Source organism: Apostichopus japonicus, chromosome 1 (assembly GCF_037975245.1).
Source record: "Apostichopus japonicus isolate 1M-3 chromosome 1, ASM3797524v1, whole genome shotgun sequence".
Lineage (NCBI taxonomy): Eukaryota > Metazoa > Echinodermata > Holothuroidea > Aspidochirotida > Stichopodidae > Apostichopus > Apostichopus japonicus.
The window spans coordinates 3914626-3934639 of NC_092561.1; the positions used below are offsets into that span (position 1 = coordinate 3914626).

At 36.5% G+C, this 20014-nt stretch overlaps 1 protein-coding gene across 1 annotated transcript; it reads left to right on the plus strand.

Annotated features, from left to right (window-relative positions):
* Positions 1-14129: 14129 nt before the first annotated feature.
* On the plus strand, positions 14130-20014 carry LOC139958144 (uncharacterized). Its single transcript, XM_071955309.1, has 6 exons — positions 14130-14324; positions 15331-15486; positions 16218-16332; positions 17066-17142; positions 18057-18193; positions 18694-20014. Exons 1-6 carry the CDS (start codon positions 14164-14166, stop codon positions 18861-18863), a joined length of 816 nt encoding a protein of 271 aa, XP_071811410.1. The 5' UTR covers positions 14130-14163; the 3' UTR covers positions 18864-20014.

Genomic DNA, 20014 nt, shown 5'->3' on the forward strand with positions numbered 1-20014 from the left:
GAATAACATCTCAACCCATGGCAAAGAAACAAAAAAGGGGGGCGCTATTTCACCTCCACAGTTGTTGAGTACTTTACTGTCCCTACAATAATAATAATAATAATAATAATAATAATAATAATAATGTGCTTGCAATTTTCTACCACAACAAAATATCTGCATGTCACACTATTTCAGCATTATATGTATAGTTAAATAGCCGAGCACTAAAGGCAGTTGTAGGCTTCTAGATTGACCTAAACAGATCCTTCATGGGCTGATGTTCAGTATCCAATTAATATGGTCAAAATATGTGTCAAAATACCCGTACGTATTTATTGGAATGAATCATTAATGTGTGTTCTCTAAAGACAATAATTAACGTATGACATTTTACAGGTTCCACGTTATGGTCACTTGGCTTAAGGCGGTAAATATGAAACACAAATACCTGTTTGAACGTAGCAGCCACTAAGAGCAGCCACTAACAGCAGCCAATAGTGTATACATCAACGTTACACGCCGTTGGCCACTGATGTTTGTACACTGTGACGAGCGCTGGGTACGCTGTGGCGGGAAAGTGGATCCCCAGCAGCCACTAAGGGCAGCCTAAATTAGCGGACAATAACAAGACTGCTACTTTTTCGTACCTGTTTTAAAGCGATAATAATTAACGCTATGAATACTGTAAAATGCCAATAATTGCACCATATGAGAGATGAGTTGTTGCTCTTTCATGTAATATAATTTTGGAATTTAATGGTGGACGAAATCTGCATCCATATTGAACTGAAACTTGTGATCCTACCAAATCTTGTGGAGAAAGGCGTAAATGGCGGCAATTTTTATACCATTTTTTTTCTTTTTTTTTCAAATGTCTAAACAATTAATTTATGAGAATATGCAACAGTCAAGAGGGGTACAATGACGATGTTAAGTTATTCCTCTTACACGTGGTATGAAAAAACAGCCAGTAACACTTTGATTTATTGAAATTCGATGGCTACAAACCGTTCGATCCTAACAGGAGTGGGATGCAAATGGGAAAATTAGCTCGAAACGCGCGGTAATGTGTTATGATCCAAACGTATTATACGTATTATTATTTCAAAATCGGTTAATTTGAGTTATCGACCTAGTTAGGAGGTCCGGTTAGCATCAAATCAAAGAAAACAATATCTTCTTTCACGTGTAATACCTACTATCGGTTACAAAGCCGATTTTTTTGACCAAAAGTGGCCTAAACGTTTTAAAATATTGATATTTTTTTTTCTTCTTCAAAATCATTTAATTTTAGTTATGGAGCCTACTGGCATGTCTGGTTAGCACCACATTCAAGTAGAAAGGTTCCTCTTTCACGTGGTATACCTCTACTATCGGTAACAAAAATGATTTCTTGACCAAAAATGGCCTTAAAGTTTTAACCCCAATACGGACATCTCTAAACGCGCTGTATATACGTAGTGTGTAATGATCAGAAATATTTATGATTTTTATTTTTTTCAAAATCGATTAACTTTAGTTATGGAGCCTACTGGCATGTCCGGTTAGCACCACATTAAAGTAGACAGGTTCATCTTTCACGTGATATACCTCAACTATCGGTAACAAAATTGATTTCTTGACCAAAAATGGCCTTAAAGTTTTAACCCCGATACGGACATCTCTAAACGCGCTGTATATACGTAATGTGTAATGATAAGAAAAATGGTTAATTTTTATTTTTTCAAAATCGATTAACTTTAGTTATGGAGCCTACTGGCATGTCCGGTTAGCACCACATTAAAGTAGACAGGTTCATCTTTCACGTGATATACCTCTACTATCGGTAACAAAAATGATTTCTTGACCAAAAGTGACCTTGAAGTTTTAACCCCGATACAGACCCTTCTCTAAACGCGCTGTATATACGTTATGTGTAATGATCAGAAATATTTATGATTTTTATTTTTTTCAAAATCGATTAACTTTAGTTATGGAGCCTACTAGGATGTCCGGTTAGCACCACATTAAAGTAGACAGGTTCATCTTTCACGTGGTATACCTCTACTATCGGTAACAAAAATGATTTCTTGACCAAAAGTGACCTTGAAGTTTTAACCCCGATACGGACATCTCTAAACGCGCTGTATATACGTTATGTGTAATGATCAGAAAAATTTATGAATTTTATTTTTTTCAAAATCGATTAACTTTAGTTATGGAGCCTACTAGGATGTCCGGTTAGCACCACATTGAAGTAGAAAGGTTCCTCTTTTACGTGGTATACCTCTACTATCGGTAACAAAAATGATTTCTTGACCAAAAGTGACCTTAAAGTTTTAACCCCGATACGGACCACTCTCTAAACGCGCTGTATATACGTAATGTGTAATGATAAGAAAAATGGTTAATTTTTATTTTTTCAAAATCGATTAACTTTAGTTATGGAGCCTACTAGGATGTCCGGTTAGCACCACATTAAAGTAGAAAGGTTCCTCTTTTACGTGGTATACCTCTACTATCGGTAACAAAAATGATTTCTTGACCAAAAGTGACCTTGAAGTTTTAACCCCGATACAGACCCTTCTCTAAACGCGCTGTATATACGTTATGTGTAATGATCAGAAATATTTATGATTTTTATTTTTTTCAAAATCGATTAACTTTAGTTATGGAGCCTACTAGGATGTCCGGTTAGCACCACATTGAAGTAGAAAGGTTCCTCTTTTACGTGGTATACCTCTACTATCGGTAACAAAAATGATTTCTTGACCAAAAGTGACCTTGAAGTTTTAACCCCGATACTGACATCTCTAAACGCGCTGTATATACGTTATGTGTAATGATCAGAAAAATTTATGAATTTTATTTTTTTCAAAATCGATTAACTTTAGTTATGGAGCCTACTAGGATGTCCGGTTAGCACCACATTGAAGTAGAAAGGTTCCTCTTTTACGTGGTATACCTCTACTATCGGTAACAAAAATGATTTCTTGACCAAAAATGGCCTTAAAGTTTTAACCCCGATACGGACATCTCTAAACGCGCTGTATATACGTAGTGTGTAATGATCAGAAAAATTTATAATTTCTATTTTTTTCAAAATCGATTAACTTTAGTTATGGAGCTTACTGGCATGTCCGGTTAGCACCACATTAAAGTAGACAGGTTCATCTTTCACGTGATATACCTGTACTATCGGTAACAAAATTGATTTCTTGACCAAAAATGGCCTTAAAGTTTTAACCCCGATACGGACATCTCTAAACGCGCTGTATATACGTTATGTGTAATGATCAGAAAAATGTTAATTTTTAATTTTTTTCAAAATCGATTAACTTTAGTTATGGAGCCTACTAGGATGTCCGGTTAGCACCACATTAAAGTAAAAAGGTTCCTCTTTTACGTGGTATACCTCTACTATCGGTAACAAAAATGATTTCTTGACCAAAAGTGACCTTGAAGTTTTAACCCCGATACAGACCCTTCTCTAAACGAGCTGTATATACGTTATTTGTAATGATCAGAAATATTTATGATTTTTATTTTTTTCAAAATCGATTAACTTTAGTTATGGAGACTACTGGCATGTCCGGTTAGCACCACATTAAAGTAGAAAGGTTCCTTTTTCACGTGGTATACCTCTACTATCGGTAACAAAAATGATTTCTTGACCAAAAGTGACCTTGAAGTTTTAACCCCGATACGGACCACTCTCTAAACGCGCTGTATATACGTAATGTGTAATGATCAGAAATATTTATGATTTTTATTTTTTTCAAAATCGATTAACTTTAGTTATGGAGCCTACTAGGATGTCCGGTTAGCACCACATTAAAGTAGACAGGTTCATCTTTCACGTGATATACCTCTACTATCGGTAACAAAAATGATTTCTTGACCAAAAATGGCCTTAAAGTTTTAACCCCAATATGGACCACTCTCTAAACGGGCTGTATATACGTAATGTGTAATGATCAGAAAATGGTTAATTTTTATTTTTTTCAAAATCGATTAACTTTAGTTATGGAGCCTACTAGGATGTCCGGCTAGCACCACATTAAAGTAGACAGGTTCATCTTTCACGTGATATACCTCTACTATCGGTAACAAAAATGATTTCTTGACCAAAAATGGCCTTAAAGTTTTAACCCCGATACAGACCCTTCTCTAAACGAGCTGTATATACGTTATTTGTAATGATCAGAAATATTTATGATTTTTATTTTTTTCAAAATCGATTAACTTTAGTTATGGAGCCTACTAGGATGTCCGGCTAGCACCACATTAAAGTAGACAGGTTCATCTTTCACGTGATATACCTCTACTATCGGTAACAAAAATGATTTCTTGACCAAAAATGGCCTTAAAGTTTTAACCCCGATACAGACCCTTCTCTAAACGCGCTGTATATACGTTATGTGTAATGATAAGAAAAATGTTAATTTTTAATTTTTTTCAAAATCGATTAACTTTAGTTATGGAGCCTACTAGGATGTCCGAATAGGACCACATTAAAGTAGAAAGGTTTCTCTCTCACGTGGTATACCTCTACTATCGGTAACAAAAATGATTTCTTGACCAAAAGTGACCTTAAAGTTTTAACCCCGATACAGACCCTTCTCTAAACGCGCTGTATATACGTTATGTGTAATGATCAGAATTCCTTTTTTTTTAAATCGATTAACTTTAGTTATGGAGCCTACTGGCATGTCCGGTTAGCACCACATTAAAGTAGACAGGTTCCTCGTTCACGTGGTATACCTCTACTATCGGTAACAAAATGATTTCTTGACCAAAAGTGGCCTTAAAGTTTTAACCCTGATACGGACATCTCTAAACGCGCTGTATATACGTTATGTGTAATGATCCAAAAAATGATTAATTCCTGTGTGGGCAATTGGGCCTTTAAGGTTGCTGCATGGGTCCCGTTACAGTTAAAATATGAAGTCGTTGGTATTTTTGGATACCGCAATGTCCAATAGGGCCAACACCTCTAAACGAATTATCCTGCTTTTTGTTAACATAATCAAATCACGTGTGGGCCATGGGCCCTTGAAGCCATGGTAGAGGATAAATTTGTAGTCATAGGTTTTTCTTTTTTTAATACCCGACAACCTTATGGTCCAGCGCCAATAAAAAGAAATCATACTGCTCTTTTTTCACATGATTAAATCATGTGTGGGCCACGGGCCCTTTCTGGCTGCTGTATGGGTCCTGGTACATCATAAAGTTGTTGTTAGTAGTATTTTTGGATACCCCAATTTCCAAAGGGTCCAATGCCACTTTAAGAATCACCCTGCTCTCATTTCACATAAATGAATCATATGTGGGCCACAGGCCTTTTTTGGTTGCTGCCTGCATGGGCCCATGTACATCATAAAGTTGCTGTAATTAGCATTTTGGGACACCCCAATGTTTAACTGGTGTACCGCAAAATGAATTATCCTTGTCTCTTTTCGCATGATTAATACCATTTTGATGGGCCCTTCTGCAGGGCCCGTCACAAGGTACAATTACTGTCATTGCTATGGTTCTAAAAGTATCTTACTTTGAGTTTTATCCAGCGCTTTTGCCTTTCGTCTTTCACATGATTAAATCAACATTTGAGCCCCCTATTTTAATTGAAGGCACATTTAGACTACATACACGCACATTGTGTGGCACGGCAGCAACACATAACCTTGAATCCTGGTCATAAACGGACATAAGCTGCCCATTAAACCCTCTGTCTCTTTTCAAATCTTCTGGGTTCCCGGTCCAGTTGAGTATCGAATCGATGCAGACTGGGTTGAAAGTAAACGCGGGCCAAGTGCAGTGCAATGCAATAAACTAGGCTCACATCACTGCAAGATGCGAGCCATCATAATGACGTCACAGGTCGATTTACTGCAAATTTATCCTCTACCATGGCCCAGACAACATCAAGGGCCCATGGCCTACGCTTGATTTGATCATTTGCAAAGACACAAGGATTATTCTATAGTTGCATTGGACCCTTTATACATTGGAGAAACCAAAAAATACCATCTACGACTTTTATCTGTACCGGGCCCCAGGCAACAGCCATAAAGTGCCCATGGCCCACACATGATTTGATTATGTTAACAAAATCAGGATAATTCTTTTAGAGGTGTTGGCCCTATTGGACATTGCGGTATCCAAAAATACCAACGACTTCATTTTTAACTGTAACGGGGCCCATGCAGCAACCTCAAAGGCCCAATTGCCCACACAGGAATTAATCATTTTTTGGATCATTACACATAACGTAAATATATGTTGAATTTGACATGTTGATAGACGTAATGGCATATTGGTATTTTGTCTCGATATGTTCATATGGAATTGTAACATGTTGATATCGAATTGGACATATATATTAACTTGGACACTCCACTTTCTTTTTCGACATTTATGGAACGTTTGGCTCTCCGTACTCTTCGACTGTCTTTGTGTTATGTTTTCACTTAGTTTTGTATGAACTGATCATCTGATCACTGTATCGTCTCTGTATTCCAATCAAGTCTTGGTAATAAACAGAAAGTAATTCATCAATTCTTTTCATGTTGCGATCACTCAGCTGATTAGATTTAAGAACTTTCATTCTCGATTCAGCATGACCAATTGTTCGTGGTACCGAAACTTTACGAACGTTTCTGGTAATACTATTTATATCTACATCTATATTAGTATGTCGGTTCAAGTCACCGAGAAGTAACCCAGACCAAAAAGCAGATGACGGTAATAAAACAGTCTCCAATTCTTTCATAAGTACTGGAGAGTAAAATAGATTGGGATCATACATTTGTTCTTGTATTCACTGGCGGATCCAAGGGGGGGGGGCCAAGGGGGGCCATGCCCCCTCCCCCCAAAGGTGAGCAAAAAAGTGTTTCCGAACATCCGCTAAATCGTATGATTGGAAATTTAAAAAATCGAGAGGAATAGCAGTGGTAGACTAGTCTAAACCTTTTCGTTTTCTGGTTTAAAATTAAATGCAGAGCTCCCAACTGACCCGCGATTCGCGGGAATTAGACCCGCAGTCTAACACCCAAACCAGCTGACCCGCACAAGCGTCCGAAAAAACCGCATTGTAATTGTCAAGTATACATAAAAAAAATTTGCATCGAATTTTGACTTAGCAACCATCATTTCTTTGGCATTTAGCATAATAGAGTATAAAACCTCCTTTACAGCATCATTTGAACCTTTGAATTGGGGCGAGCAGCGAACATTTTGCCACGGGAAAGAATGAATTATCACCTACTATTCAATTTATTGGTGTTACACAAAAAAAAATGCATATTTCTCAGAAAATTTTGGGTGACAAAAGCCTTTCTAAGTGCCACCATTTTACATGTAGGCATCACCAGGATTCCCAAAAAATTCAATAGGGGAGGGGGACACCCCCTCCCCTTATACCCCTCCCCCAGGACGGCGATTCGTGGCATGGACCAGCATTTGCCTTCTCAAGAGTTGGGAGCTATGTAAATGTATGAGCATGAGGATTTACAGTTTAACACCATTTTGCAGTTACAGGCTGGTTGTAAGAAATTTATAACCTATGAGAAATAAAATTTCTTGAGAAAGATGATCCCAACTTTGTTTTATAAATATTTTAGAAAATTACATCTGGGAAACATTTTTTTTAGAAGTAAATTAACATCACCATTGTACACTTTTGTCGCACCAAATTGCATCTGAGGGCATTCAGCAATAGAAAATTTTCCAAAGGGGAGGGGGACACCCCATCCCCTTAGACCCCTCCCCATATCACTCTAATGCCACTTTGGCCCCTCCCAAACAGAGGCCCTGGATCCGCCAGTGCTTGTATTTGATATGCTACTGGATGAAACTAAGTGTGAATATAGGGTTTGTCATGTCTCATAGAGAGTCTGTTTAACTTATAAGACGTTTTATTGTTGTGATAATATTACAAATTATACTTTTACAAAGAGGTAATGAGAAGAGAGATTAATATCGTCAGTCATTCTTTAGAACCTCAAGATCATACTGCAGGATGATTCGTACTAGTGAACAAAAGTATCCGATCGTGTGTTAAATGTACAATGTATTCCACACAGACTTCATGTTGGTTATATGTGGTCTTATGGTACGATGTGAAGATTTTCTTGTCATGCCTCAAAAAGGTAAATGACTAACTTCTTTTGAAAGAAAATACAGTACGACGAAAAGTTATCAATTTTATTTGTTTACATATTTTGTCTATATAGTCTTATATTTCGGTACAGGTGGAGCACAGAAGTAGATTTGATACAAACAGTAGCTATGGAGCACAAATATTCAGTTTGTTCCGACAAGAAGGACAAAATTGAATCATAATTAAATCTAATCAAGAAATCAGTTTTGTTAGGGGTCTGTATCGGGGTTAAAACTTCAAGGTCACTTTTGGTCAAGAAATCATTTTTGTTACCGATAGTAGAGGTATACCACGTAAAAGAGGAACCTTTTTACTTTAATGTGGTGCTAACCGGACATCCTAGTAGGCTCCATAACTAAAGTTAATCGATTTTGAAAAAAATTAAAAATTAACATTTTTCTGATCATTACACATAACGTATATACAGCGCGTTTAGAGAAGGGTCTGTATCGGGGTTAAAACTTTAAGGCCATTTTTGGTCAAGAAATCATTTTTGTTACCGATAGTAGAGGTATATCACGTGAAAGATGAACCTGTCTACTTTAATGTGGTGCTAGCCGGACATCCTAGTAGGCTCCATAACTAAAGTTAATCGATTTTGAAAAAAATAAAAATTAACCATTTTTCTTATCATTACACATTACGTATATACAGCGCGTTTAGAGAGTGGTCCGTATCGGGGTTAAAACTTTAAGGTCACTTTTGATCAAGAAATCATTTTTGTTACCGATAGTAGAGGTATACCACGTAAAAGAGGAACCTTTCTACTTCAATGTGGTGCTAACCGGACATCCTAGTAGGCTCCATAACTAAAGTTAATCGATTTTGAAAAAAATAAAAATCATAAATATTTCTGATCATTACACATAACGTATATACAGCGCGTTTAGAGAAGGGTCTGTATCGGGGTTAAAACTTCAAGGTCACTTTTGGTCAAGAAATCATTTTTGTTACCGATAGTAGAGGTATACCACGTGAGAGAGGAACCTTTCTACTTTAATGTGGTCCTATTCGGACATCCTAGTAGGCTCCATAACTAAAGTTAATCGATTTTGAAAAAAATTAAAAATTAACATTTTTCTGATCATTACACATAACGTATATACAGCGCGTTAAGAGAAGGGTCTGTATCGGGGTTAAAACTTTAAGGCCATTTTTGGTCAAGAAATCATTTTTGTTACCGATAGTAGAGGTATATCACGTGAAAGATGAACCTGTCTACTTTAATGTGGTGCTAGCCGGACATCCTAGTAGGCTCCATAACTAAAGTTAATCGATTTTGAAAAAAATAAAAATTATAAATTTTTCTGATCATTACACATAACGTATATACAGCGCGTTTAGAGAAGGGTCTGTATCGGGGTTAAAACTTCAAGGTCACGTTTGGTCAAGAAATCATTTTTGTTACCGATAGTAGAGGTATACCACGTAAAAGATGAACCTTTCTACTTTAATGTGGTGCTAACCGGACATCCTAGTAGGCTCCATAACTAAAGTAAATCGATTTTTAAAAAAATAAAAATTAACCATTTTTCTTATCATTTCACATTACGTATATACAGCGCGTTTAGAGATGTCCGTATCGGGGTTAAAACTTTAAGGCCATTTTTGGTCAAGAAATCATTTTTGTTACCGATAGTAGAGGTATATCACGTGAAAGATGAACCTGTCTACTTTAATGTGGTGCTAGCCGGACATCATAGTAGGCTCCATAACTAAAGTTAATCGATTTTGAAAAAAATAAAAATTAACCATTTTCTTATCATTACACATTACGTATATACAGCCCGTTTAGAGAGTGGTCCGTATCGGGGTTAAAACTTTAAGGCCATTTTTGGTCAAGAAATCATTTTTGTTACCGATAGTAGAGGTATATCACGTGAAAGATGAACCTGTCTACTTTAATGTGGTGCTAACCGGACATGCCAGTAGTCTCCATAACTAAAGTTAATCAATTTTGAAAAAAATAAAAATCATAAATATTTCTGATCATTACACACAACGTATATACAGCTCGTTTAGAGAAGGGTCTGTATCGGGGTTAAAACTTCAAGGTCACTTTTGGTCAAGAAATCATTTTTGTTACCGATAGTAGAGGTATACCACGTAAAAGAGGAACCTTTCTACTTTAATGTGGTGCTAACCGGACATCCTAGTAGGCTCCATAACTAAAGTTAATCGATTTTGAAAAAATAAAAATTAACCATTTTTCTTATCATTACACATTACGTATATACAGCGCGTTTAGAGAGTGGTCCGTATCGGGGTTAAAACTTTAAGGTCACTTTTGGTCAAGAAATCATTTTTGTTACCGATAGTAGAGGCATATCACGTGAAAGATGAACCTGTCTACTTTAATGTGGTGCTAACCGGACATGCCAGTAGTCTCCATAACTAAAGTTAATCAATTTTGAAAAAAATAAAAATCATAAATATTTCTGATCATTACACATAACGTATATACAGCTCGTTTAGAGAAGGGTCTGTATCGGGGTTAAAACTTCAAGGTCACTTTTGGTCAAGAAATCATTTTTGTTACCGATAGTAGAGGTATACCACGTAAAAGAGGAACCTTTTTACTTTAATGTGGTGCTAACCGGACATCCTAGTAGGCTCCATAACTAAAGTTAATCGATTTTGAAAAAAATTAAAAATTAACATTTTTCTGATCATTACACATAACCTATATACAGCGCGTTTAGAGAAGGGTCTGTATCGGGGTTAAAACTTTAAGGCAATTTTTGGTCAAGAAATCATTTTTGTTACCGATAGTAGAGGTATATCACGTGAAAGATGAACCTGTCTACTTTAATGTGGTGCTAACCGGACATCCTAGTAGGCTCCATAACTAAAGTTAATCGATTTTGAAAAAAATAAAAATTAACCATTTTTCTTATCATTACACATTACGTATATACAGCGCGTTTAGAGAGTGGTCCGTATCGGGGTTAAAACTTTAAGGCCATTTTTGGTCAAGAAATCATTTTTGTTACCGATAGTAGAGGTATATCACGTGAAAGATGAACCTGTCTACTTTAATGTGGTGCTAACCGGACATCCTAGTAGGCTCCATAACTAAAGTTAATCGATTTTGAAAAAAATAAAAATCATAAATATTTCTGATCATTACACATAACGTATATACAGCGCGTTTAGAGAAGGGTCTGTATCGGGGTTAAAACTTCAAGGTCACTTTTGGTCAAGAAATCATTTTTGTTACCGATAGTAGAGGTATACCACGTAAAAGAGGAACCTTTCTACTTTAATGTGGTGCTAACCGGACATCCTAGTAGGCTCCATAACTAAAGTTAATCGATTTTGAAAAAAATAAAAATCATAAATATTTCTGATCATTACACATAACGTATATACAGCTCGTTTAGAGAAGGGTCTGTATCGGGGTTAAAACTTCAAGGTCACTTTTGGTCAAGAAATCATTTTTGTTACCGATAGTAGAGGTATATCACGTGAGAGAGGAACCTTTCTACTTTAATGTGGTCCTATTCGGACATCCTAGTAGGCTCCATAACTAAAGTTAATCGATTTTGAAAAAAATTAAAAATTAACATTTTTCTGATCATTACACATAACGTATATACAGCGCGTTTAGAGAAGGGTCTGTATCGGGGTTAAAACTTTAAGGCCATTTTTGGTCAAGAAATCATATTTGTTACCGTTAGTAGAGGTATATCACGTGAAAGATGAACCTGTCTACTTTAATGTGGTGCTAGCCGGACATCCTAGTAGGCTCCATAACTAAAGTTAATCGATTTTGAAAAAAATAAAAATTAACCATTTTTCTGATCATTACACATAACGTATATACAGCGCGTTTAGAGAAGGGTCTGTATCGGGGTTAAAACTTCAAGGTCACTTTTGGTCAAGAAATCATTTTTGTTACCGATAGTAGAGGTATACCACGTAAAAGATGAACCTTTCTACTTTAATGTGGTGCTAACCGGACATCCTAGTAGGCTCCATAACTAAAGTAAATCGATTTTTAAAAAAATAAAAATTAACCATTTTTCTTATCATTTCACATTACGTATATACAGCGCGTTTAGAGATGTCCGTATCGGGGTTAAAACTTCAAGGTCACTTTTGGTCAAGAAATCATTTTTGTTACCGATAGTAGAGGTATATCACGTGAAAGATGAACCTTTCTACTTTAATGTGGTGCTAACGGACATCCTAGTAGGCTCCATAACTAAAGTTAATCGATTTTGAAAAAAATAAAAATTGTAAATTTTTCTGATCATTACACATTACGTATATACAGCGCGTTTAGAGAGTGGTCCGTATCGGGGTTAAAACTTTAAGGTCACTTTTGGTCAAGAAATCATTTTTGTTACCGATAGTAGAGGTATACCACGTAAAAGAGGAACCTTTCTACTTCAATGTGGTGCTAACCGGACATCCTAGTAGGCTCCATAACTAAAGTTAATCGATTTTGAAAAAAATAAAAATCATAAATATTTCTGATCATTACACATAACGTATATACAGCGCGTTTAGAGAAGGGTCTGTATCGGGGTTAAAACTTCAAGGTCACTTTTGGTCAAGAAATCATTTTTGTTACCGATAGTAGAGGTATACCACGTAAAAGAGGAACCTTTTTACTTTAATGTGGTGCTAACCGGACATCCTAGTAGGCTCCATAACTAAAGTTAATGGATTTGGAAGAAAGAAAAAAATCATTTTTTGGATCATTACACCTGAGATATACAGCGCGTTTAGAGATATCCGTATCGGGGTTAAAACTTCAAGGTCACTTTTGGTCAAGAAATCATTTTTGTTACCGATAGAAGAGGTATACCACGTAAAAGAAGAACCTTTCTACTTTAATGTGGTGCTAACCGGACATCCTAGTAGGCTCCATAACTAAAGTTAATGGATTTTGAAAAAAATATAAATAAATAACCATTTTTCTGATCATTACACATTTCGTATATACAGCGCGTTTAGAGATGTCCGTATCGGGGTTAAAACTTCAAGGTCACTTTTGGTCAAGAAATCATTTTTGTTACCGATAGTAGAGGTATACCACGTGAAAGATGAACCTTTCTACTTTAATGTGGTGCTAACCGGACATCCTAGTAGGCTCCATAACTAAAGTTAATCGATTTTGAAAAAAATAAAAATCATAAATATTTCTGATCATTACACATAACGTATATACAGCGCGTTTAGAGAAGGGTCTGTATCGGGGTTAAAACTTCAAGGTCACTTTTGGTCAAGAAATCATTTTTGTTACCGATAGTAGAGGTATACCACGTGAAAGAGGAACCTTTCTACTTTAATGTGGTGCTAACCGGACATGCCAGTAGGCTCCATAACTAAAGTTAATCGATTTTGAAAAAAATATAAATAAATAACCATTTTTCTGATCATTACACATTTCGTATATACAGCGCGTTTAGAGATGTCCGGATCGGGGTTAAAACTTTAAGGCCATATTTGGTCAAGAAATCATTTTTGTTACCGATGGTAGAGGTATACCACGTGAAAGAAGTACCGTTCTACTTTAATGTGGTGCTAACCGGACATCCTAGTAGGCTCCATAACTAAAGTTAATCGATTTTGAAGGGGAAAAAAATCATTTTTTTAGATCATTACACCTTAGATACAGCGCGTTTAGTGATGTCCGTATCGGGGTTAAAACTTTAAAGCCACTTTTGGTCAAGAAATCATTTTTGTTACCGATAGTAGAGGTATACCACGTGAAAGATGAACCTGTCTACTTTAATATGGTGCTACCCGGACATCCTAGTAGGCTCCATAACTAAAGTTAATGGATTTAAAAAAAAAATCATTTTTCTGATCATTACACTTTAAGTATATACAGCGCGTTTGGGGTTTTATTTTCGCCAATCTAGCGTTTTTTCGTCATCTGTCGCTGGTAACACTGGTTAGAACAAACACACACGACCGCAGTTGTAGTACTGTGTGTCATGTCTTACTGTCCTTTTTTTCTTAGTGGCTGCTGTTAGTGTCTGCTCTTAGTGGCTGCTACCTTCAATGAGGCAACACAAATACAGACGATGTCTTCTTATGTTTTACAGCGAATGTTTCCTCCGTTACTTAATAAATTGTCTGATGGTGAACGTAACCAGAAAAATAGTTATTTGGTGAAAGAAACAATATTGGGATCAAAATTCCTATGTCAAGAAACCAGACTGGTGCTATATGGGCCAAACCCAAGGTTTATAGTCTCGTTACTTTTGTGCAATGGGCCTAGGCCTAGGCCTACTTCCCTTACATTACAGTTACACTAAGGCGAAGCGCCAAGTCTTTAAGCTAGGGAGTAGGATTGCACAAGTTCTATGCTAGTAGTAGTATGCTACTAGCCTAGTAGTAGTACAGTAGTACTTACTGTAGGCTAGGCCTAGGCCCTACTTTAAGCAGTAACTAATAATATCTGAATAAAGGCTAAGGTCTACTGCCCGACTGAATTGAACTTGATCGTCTTGTTATGGAAAGTTACCGATGGTAGGGCAGCATGTGTTCTCAAGTTTAGACTAATTTTAAAATGTGCCATCATTCATGACAAGGAAATCCACCATGTACAGTAATATATGTAGGCAGGACTAACACTCACAGTAACACCTAATAAACATGTTTTTGCCGACCTACTGTACATTCAACCATGTGTGGCATTTTACAACAACTGCTCAGTTTCAACAAATGTTTGCATGTACAAATACATGCAACAATTTTGCATATCATGTGAGATGTGACCCATATGAGCACTGGTCAGTCACAGCGCTACAGTATGTTTGCTTGTCCTCAGTTATTCAGTGTGTTAGGGACAGCATGTTTTCTCTTTAATGGACAGCAACGTTATAGCCTACAGGGGTACAGTATTGATCCAGATCATGTATTTGAGCTAGGAGATGAATAGGAACATAGTACAAAGAGCAAAGTGGCACAAGTTTCTCAAACACAGGCACAGAGGAGTTGTATACAAGCTTGACTGTACATGTACGTACAGTTCGTTTTGAAGTTAAAACTTGTTGTGGTAACATGTGTTTAGCAAGAACCCATGTGAAAATAGTATTCATGACCAATAGCGATTTCTCTAGTCCTTTGTACTGTACACTGTACTACTGATAAATCTAACAATTATCTGTATACTGAAACTGATGCAAGGTTGAAATTGCAATTTAAAATTCTTGCAAAGACAAAACTGCTTTAATTTTAATTTTCAGTGATAATGCAGCCTTGCTATTCCAGTGTGCTGTTTCTTTTGCCATGGAAGGCCATACAGTGATTTTTATTACGCAAGAGAAATTGATGTCCTTACCGATTGCTGTTGAGGGATCCCAGAAACCAGACCCTAGACTTATGAAACAGATTATTATCAAGTATGAATCTTGTGATTTTATCACTTTTCTACAGTGTGCTTTATGTTCATAGCTTTAAATGATGTCTGTGTTGAGAATTGGAAACACAGTAGGTGTACTGTACAGTATTATAATAGTCCACTCATGACTTTCACACAGTAATGTGAAATCAAGTGTCCAGCTTCAGGCCCACTTGTCAGGATCTTCCTTGAGGACTGAGACACAACCCTCAGAATGCATGAATACTAGCTTACTGTAAACTGATGTGATGGACCTTGATCTATCTCCCCTAGCAAGTTCTATAAACTGTATTAAATTAAACTTGCCCATTTGGGCTCCATATGCAGATGTGAAAAAGTTTAATTAGAAAATGTTCAGTGTTCTTGAGAGCCAATAGTGTATTAACTTTGTAAAAGACATTTGTTGTATTTGAGAACCAATCTTTGCATAGATCTCAACACACTAAGAGATTAGAAATTTAGACTTGTACATCACTGCTGTAGCAACTTATGGATAACTGACCATGAAGAGAGTCATAAATTGTTCACTTTAAAAATGATTTTACACTAATTAACACATACATTCGTATGTACCCATACTTTCTGTACTTGTAACATTTCCACACAACGCAAGTATAATTGGAGCTGAAATGACTTTAAATTACCCCTTGCAAGCCTCAATAGCGTCTGTAAAGGGATTATACAGTACTTTCTGTTTTTTATATAAATTTGATTCTTCTCATTCCCTCATAGATATTTTTCCAACCGTTCTTCTCTCCTTTTGGAACTGACACAGATACATTCAGCTAATCCAGCACCAGATATTATCATTGTGGATAACCTGGACTTTTACATATCTAATCCTAAGGTATATTTACAGAATATCAGCTTTCTGTATTCCAAATTATTTGATATATTTTTATCCAATATATTTTGTGTTGGGTCTTCTGTAGATCTGTTTGAAAAGAATATCCTGAATTAGCTGACAGCAGCTCACCACAGATTACGATTCAACATGCATTATATTGTATGTAGTCTACTGTGTACTTTGTGTAGGTTTATAATCAGGTAAATTATGTATTTCATGACACCTGCTGGTAAAATGCAGAGGTAGTGGATGAAACTACACACCTCCGTGAGTGAATGTACCTGTAGGTCAAAGTTAGAAATGATTTTTCTCCGCTAGGGTTACTTCCTCTGTTTGTGAGATATCATAGTTTAAATCTCATGTCAGGAGGCTGCCATATTGACGTCATCAGTTTGGTGTTGTAGTACGTAACATTAGGATATGAACCTGTGACTTTACCTTTACTCCTTAAACACTTTTTATCATGACTTTACCTTTACTCTCCTTTAATAGTTACAATCGTGTTGACATTGCAGCCAGTCCCAATGCAGCACATGTTAAAACCTACATAGGCCTATATTTTTAAGTTTCAGCATTAACAAAAACCATCTCTCTTCCATAAAATAGATTTACACTTAATACTCAGCACCTGTCCTGTTTTTCATGATATGTCATACACAAAGTCTCTTTTCTTTTTCCAGTATAACTTAAATCTCTCAACTCTGTTTTGACATCATCTTTAAATTTTCTCCAGACTAACAGCATTTGCCAAGTGACAGCAGCACTCTGTGCCCATTTAATTGATGCAGCCACTTACCTTGCCAGCAAAAGGTAAACTGGAATTGACTGTACACAGTACACAGCTACAACCAGTTGTTGCACTTGCAATGCATATTCATTGACAGGTCATCTATACACTGGTCAGTGACTCATTTTAATGCATATTCATTGACAGGTCATCTATAAACTGTCAGTGCACACCCATTTGGGACAATTTTGTTCTATACTGTAATGTCACGTCCCGCTTTCAGAGCACTCGTATTATCAGCATGAACAGTATGAACATCGTGTTTCTATCAGTTAAAGGTTAGGAACTGTTGTACTGTCAATATGAGTGCTTTGAAGCATGGATAGTACAGAGTGGTACTAGCAGTTAGGAAACTGTCCCAATTGGCTGGTCAGTGACTCATTTTAATGCATATTCATTGACAGGTCATCTATACACTGTCAGTGCACCAAGTTAAGACAATTTTGTTCTTTACTGTAATGTCATGTCCCGCTTTCAGAGCACTCATATTGTCAGTATGAACATAGTGTTTCTATCAGTTAAAGGTTAGGAACTGTTTGCACTGTCAATATGAGTGCTTTGAAGCATACTAAGGGAGGATAGTACAGAGTGGTACTAGCACTAGGAAATTGTCCCAACTGGCCGGCCAGTGACTCATTTTAATGCATATTCATTGGCAGGTCATATAAACATTTGTCAGTGTCAGTTTTCTTCAATTGCATAGTCAATGAAAGCTAATCTGCACTAGGGCAGATATATACAAGATGTTGGCAAATGTTTGTGTGCTTTCTAACAATGCATGCTCAGAAAAGGGCATTTATGAATATACATTAACAAGTGGAAAATGAAGCAATTCTCTGCATTCAGTGCATTCAACAAGTAGCGTCAAGTTTGCAGAGGATACCAAGTTTGCATCATTCATGTCGTGGATATAATGAGTTCATTTTTATTTTTCCAGAGCCAAGACTGAGCCACTGAGTGCATCATTAGTACCTACCTGCGTACTCGCATCAATCTCTACGTCGGCCAGTGGTTCTTTCATTCCGTCAATGGACGTTTACAAGAAGTTCTTCCCATTTACTTTCACTGTAACAGGTAGAGTGTGCTAAATCATCATAGACAACTCTACTTGATATATTTGACCCAAGATAGCATTCTAAACTGACAGCCTCAATGAAGCACCTTACATCTGTATGATGTTCCTGTCTTAGTGTCACACCAGCAACTCCTGTGTTACTTAGCCAGCATCCAAATATTACAGAATTGCATCATAAACAGATTTGCAGGCCTACATCAGTACTTCAAAACATGTGTTGACATTTGTTTATGAGATGCATAGCTAATTGAAGGGAAATATCAAAGAAATTGTACATGGTGAGCTCCTGTGTAGTGCCATTAATTGGCAACACAGCTGTTCAATTCCATTCAGCTTTGGTGTTTACATAAACATGACTTGTAAGGTACAAATGTAGATAAGATATAAATACAATGTTACATGGTAAATCCATGTAGGGTGTCTTGGTCACCTAAAACTAGCAGTTCTCAACATGCTATGTTTTATGACATCCAGTAAACCTTTATTCTCCTCATCACAGACCTAGAGGATGCTAACAACCTGAAGCAGCTTCAGTGCTGGATTGTAGATGAAGAATTACCACAATATGTAATCACTGTGGAGGTAACGGATACCATCAGAATTAAGGATGTTATGAAAGGATCAGAGCTGGATGCTGATTGGTCACAACCATATGAATCAGTCACATGACACAACACATTCCATTACCAAGGAGATAACACACACCCATTATGAACGTTATGAAAGGATCAAAGCTTTGATGTATGATTCATCACAAGCATCTGGTTCAGTTATTACACAGCTCATGTGTTCAACCCATCACCATTATGGATGTTATGAATGGATGAGAGGTGGGTGCTGATTGGTCAAAATCATCTGGTTTAGTCACATGACAAGACACATAGGATCACCATGGAGTTAACCTACACCCATCAGCAGTATGGATGCTATGAAAAGATCAGAGGTGGGTGCTGATTGGTCAAAAGCATCTGGTTAAGTTAAATGACATAACACATATGATGCTGATTGGTCATAAGTTTGTGATGTAAGTTATGGCCTGGATTTCTCAGGCAAGTTTACTCAATTATGAGTGGATTTAGTGAATAATGGTTGAATTTTGTCAAAAGTCTAAACTCACTAAACTGTACAGTGGTGGCAGTGCCATAGATAGCTGTGAATTTCTTAACGTATCATTCACAATTAAAGCAAATAGGGGCCTATCTCATTGAATATTCAACAGTTTCCATGGTAATGGAAGTCCATGCAATCACTGAACTATAAATTATATAGCCGGAAAATTCCAGGCCTTACTGGGCTTGAAAGATAACTATTGCAATGGTTGTATATTTATGAGGACAATCTGTAGATTAATTTTTGAATTTGAAGAGCAAAAATTTGAGCAAGTTATTCAAGAAATTCCAGTCAAATGACTTTACGGAAAGCGGTACCAAAAATGAACAGAAGAGAAAAACGAGCGTATAGGATAATGTTGTTGTTCCAGTTGTTTATAGTACTCTGTAGAATGAATGGTTACAAAATCTCAAAATTTATCAATCATTTCTGGAATGAATTTAAAACGATCTGATCTGATCTTACTTTAATAAAGAGAAAATTCCAGAATATCAAATAGGAATGACAGACTCTATACTAAGCATTCTATGATATGAGAAAAGAAAGACCTAATTATTGGACGTTATAACTGAAAAAAAAAACATTTAAAGATTAATATGTTACATAAAATTGTTCTTTTCCTTCATATCTCTACATTTCTGTGAATATGTTGCACTTTGCTTCAAAATGGTACTGATGGATGCCCGCTTGCCCTCGCTCCCCCACCCCCC

Coding starts and splice junctions, on each gene's coding strand:
- LOC139958144 (XM_071955309.1), top strand. CDS start 14,164: ATGTCTTCTTATGTTTTACAGCGAATGTTTCCTCCGTTACTTAATAAA. Junction 15,487..16,217: donor ATGAAACAGATTATTATCAA/GTATGAATCTTG, acceptor ATTCCCTCATAG/ATATTTTTCCAACCGTTCTT. Junction 16,333..17,065: donor TTTACATATCTAATCCTAAG/GTATATTTACAG, acceptor AATTTTCTCCAG/ACTAACAGCATTTGCCAAGT.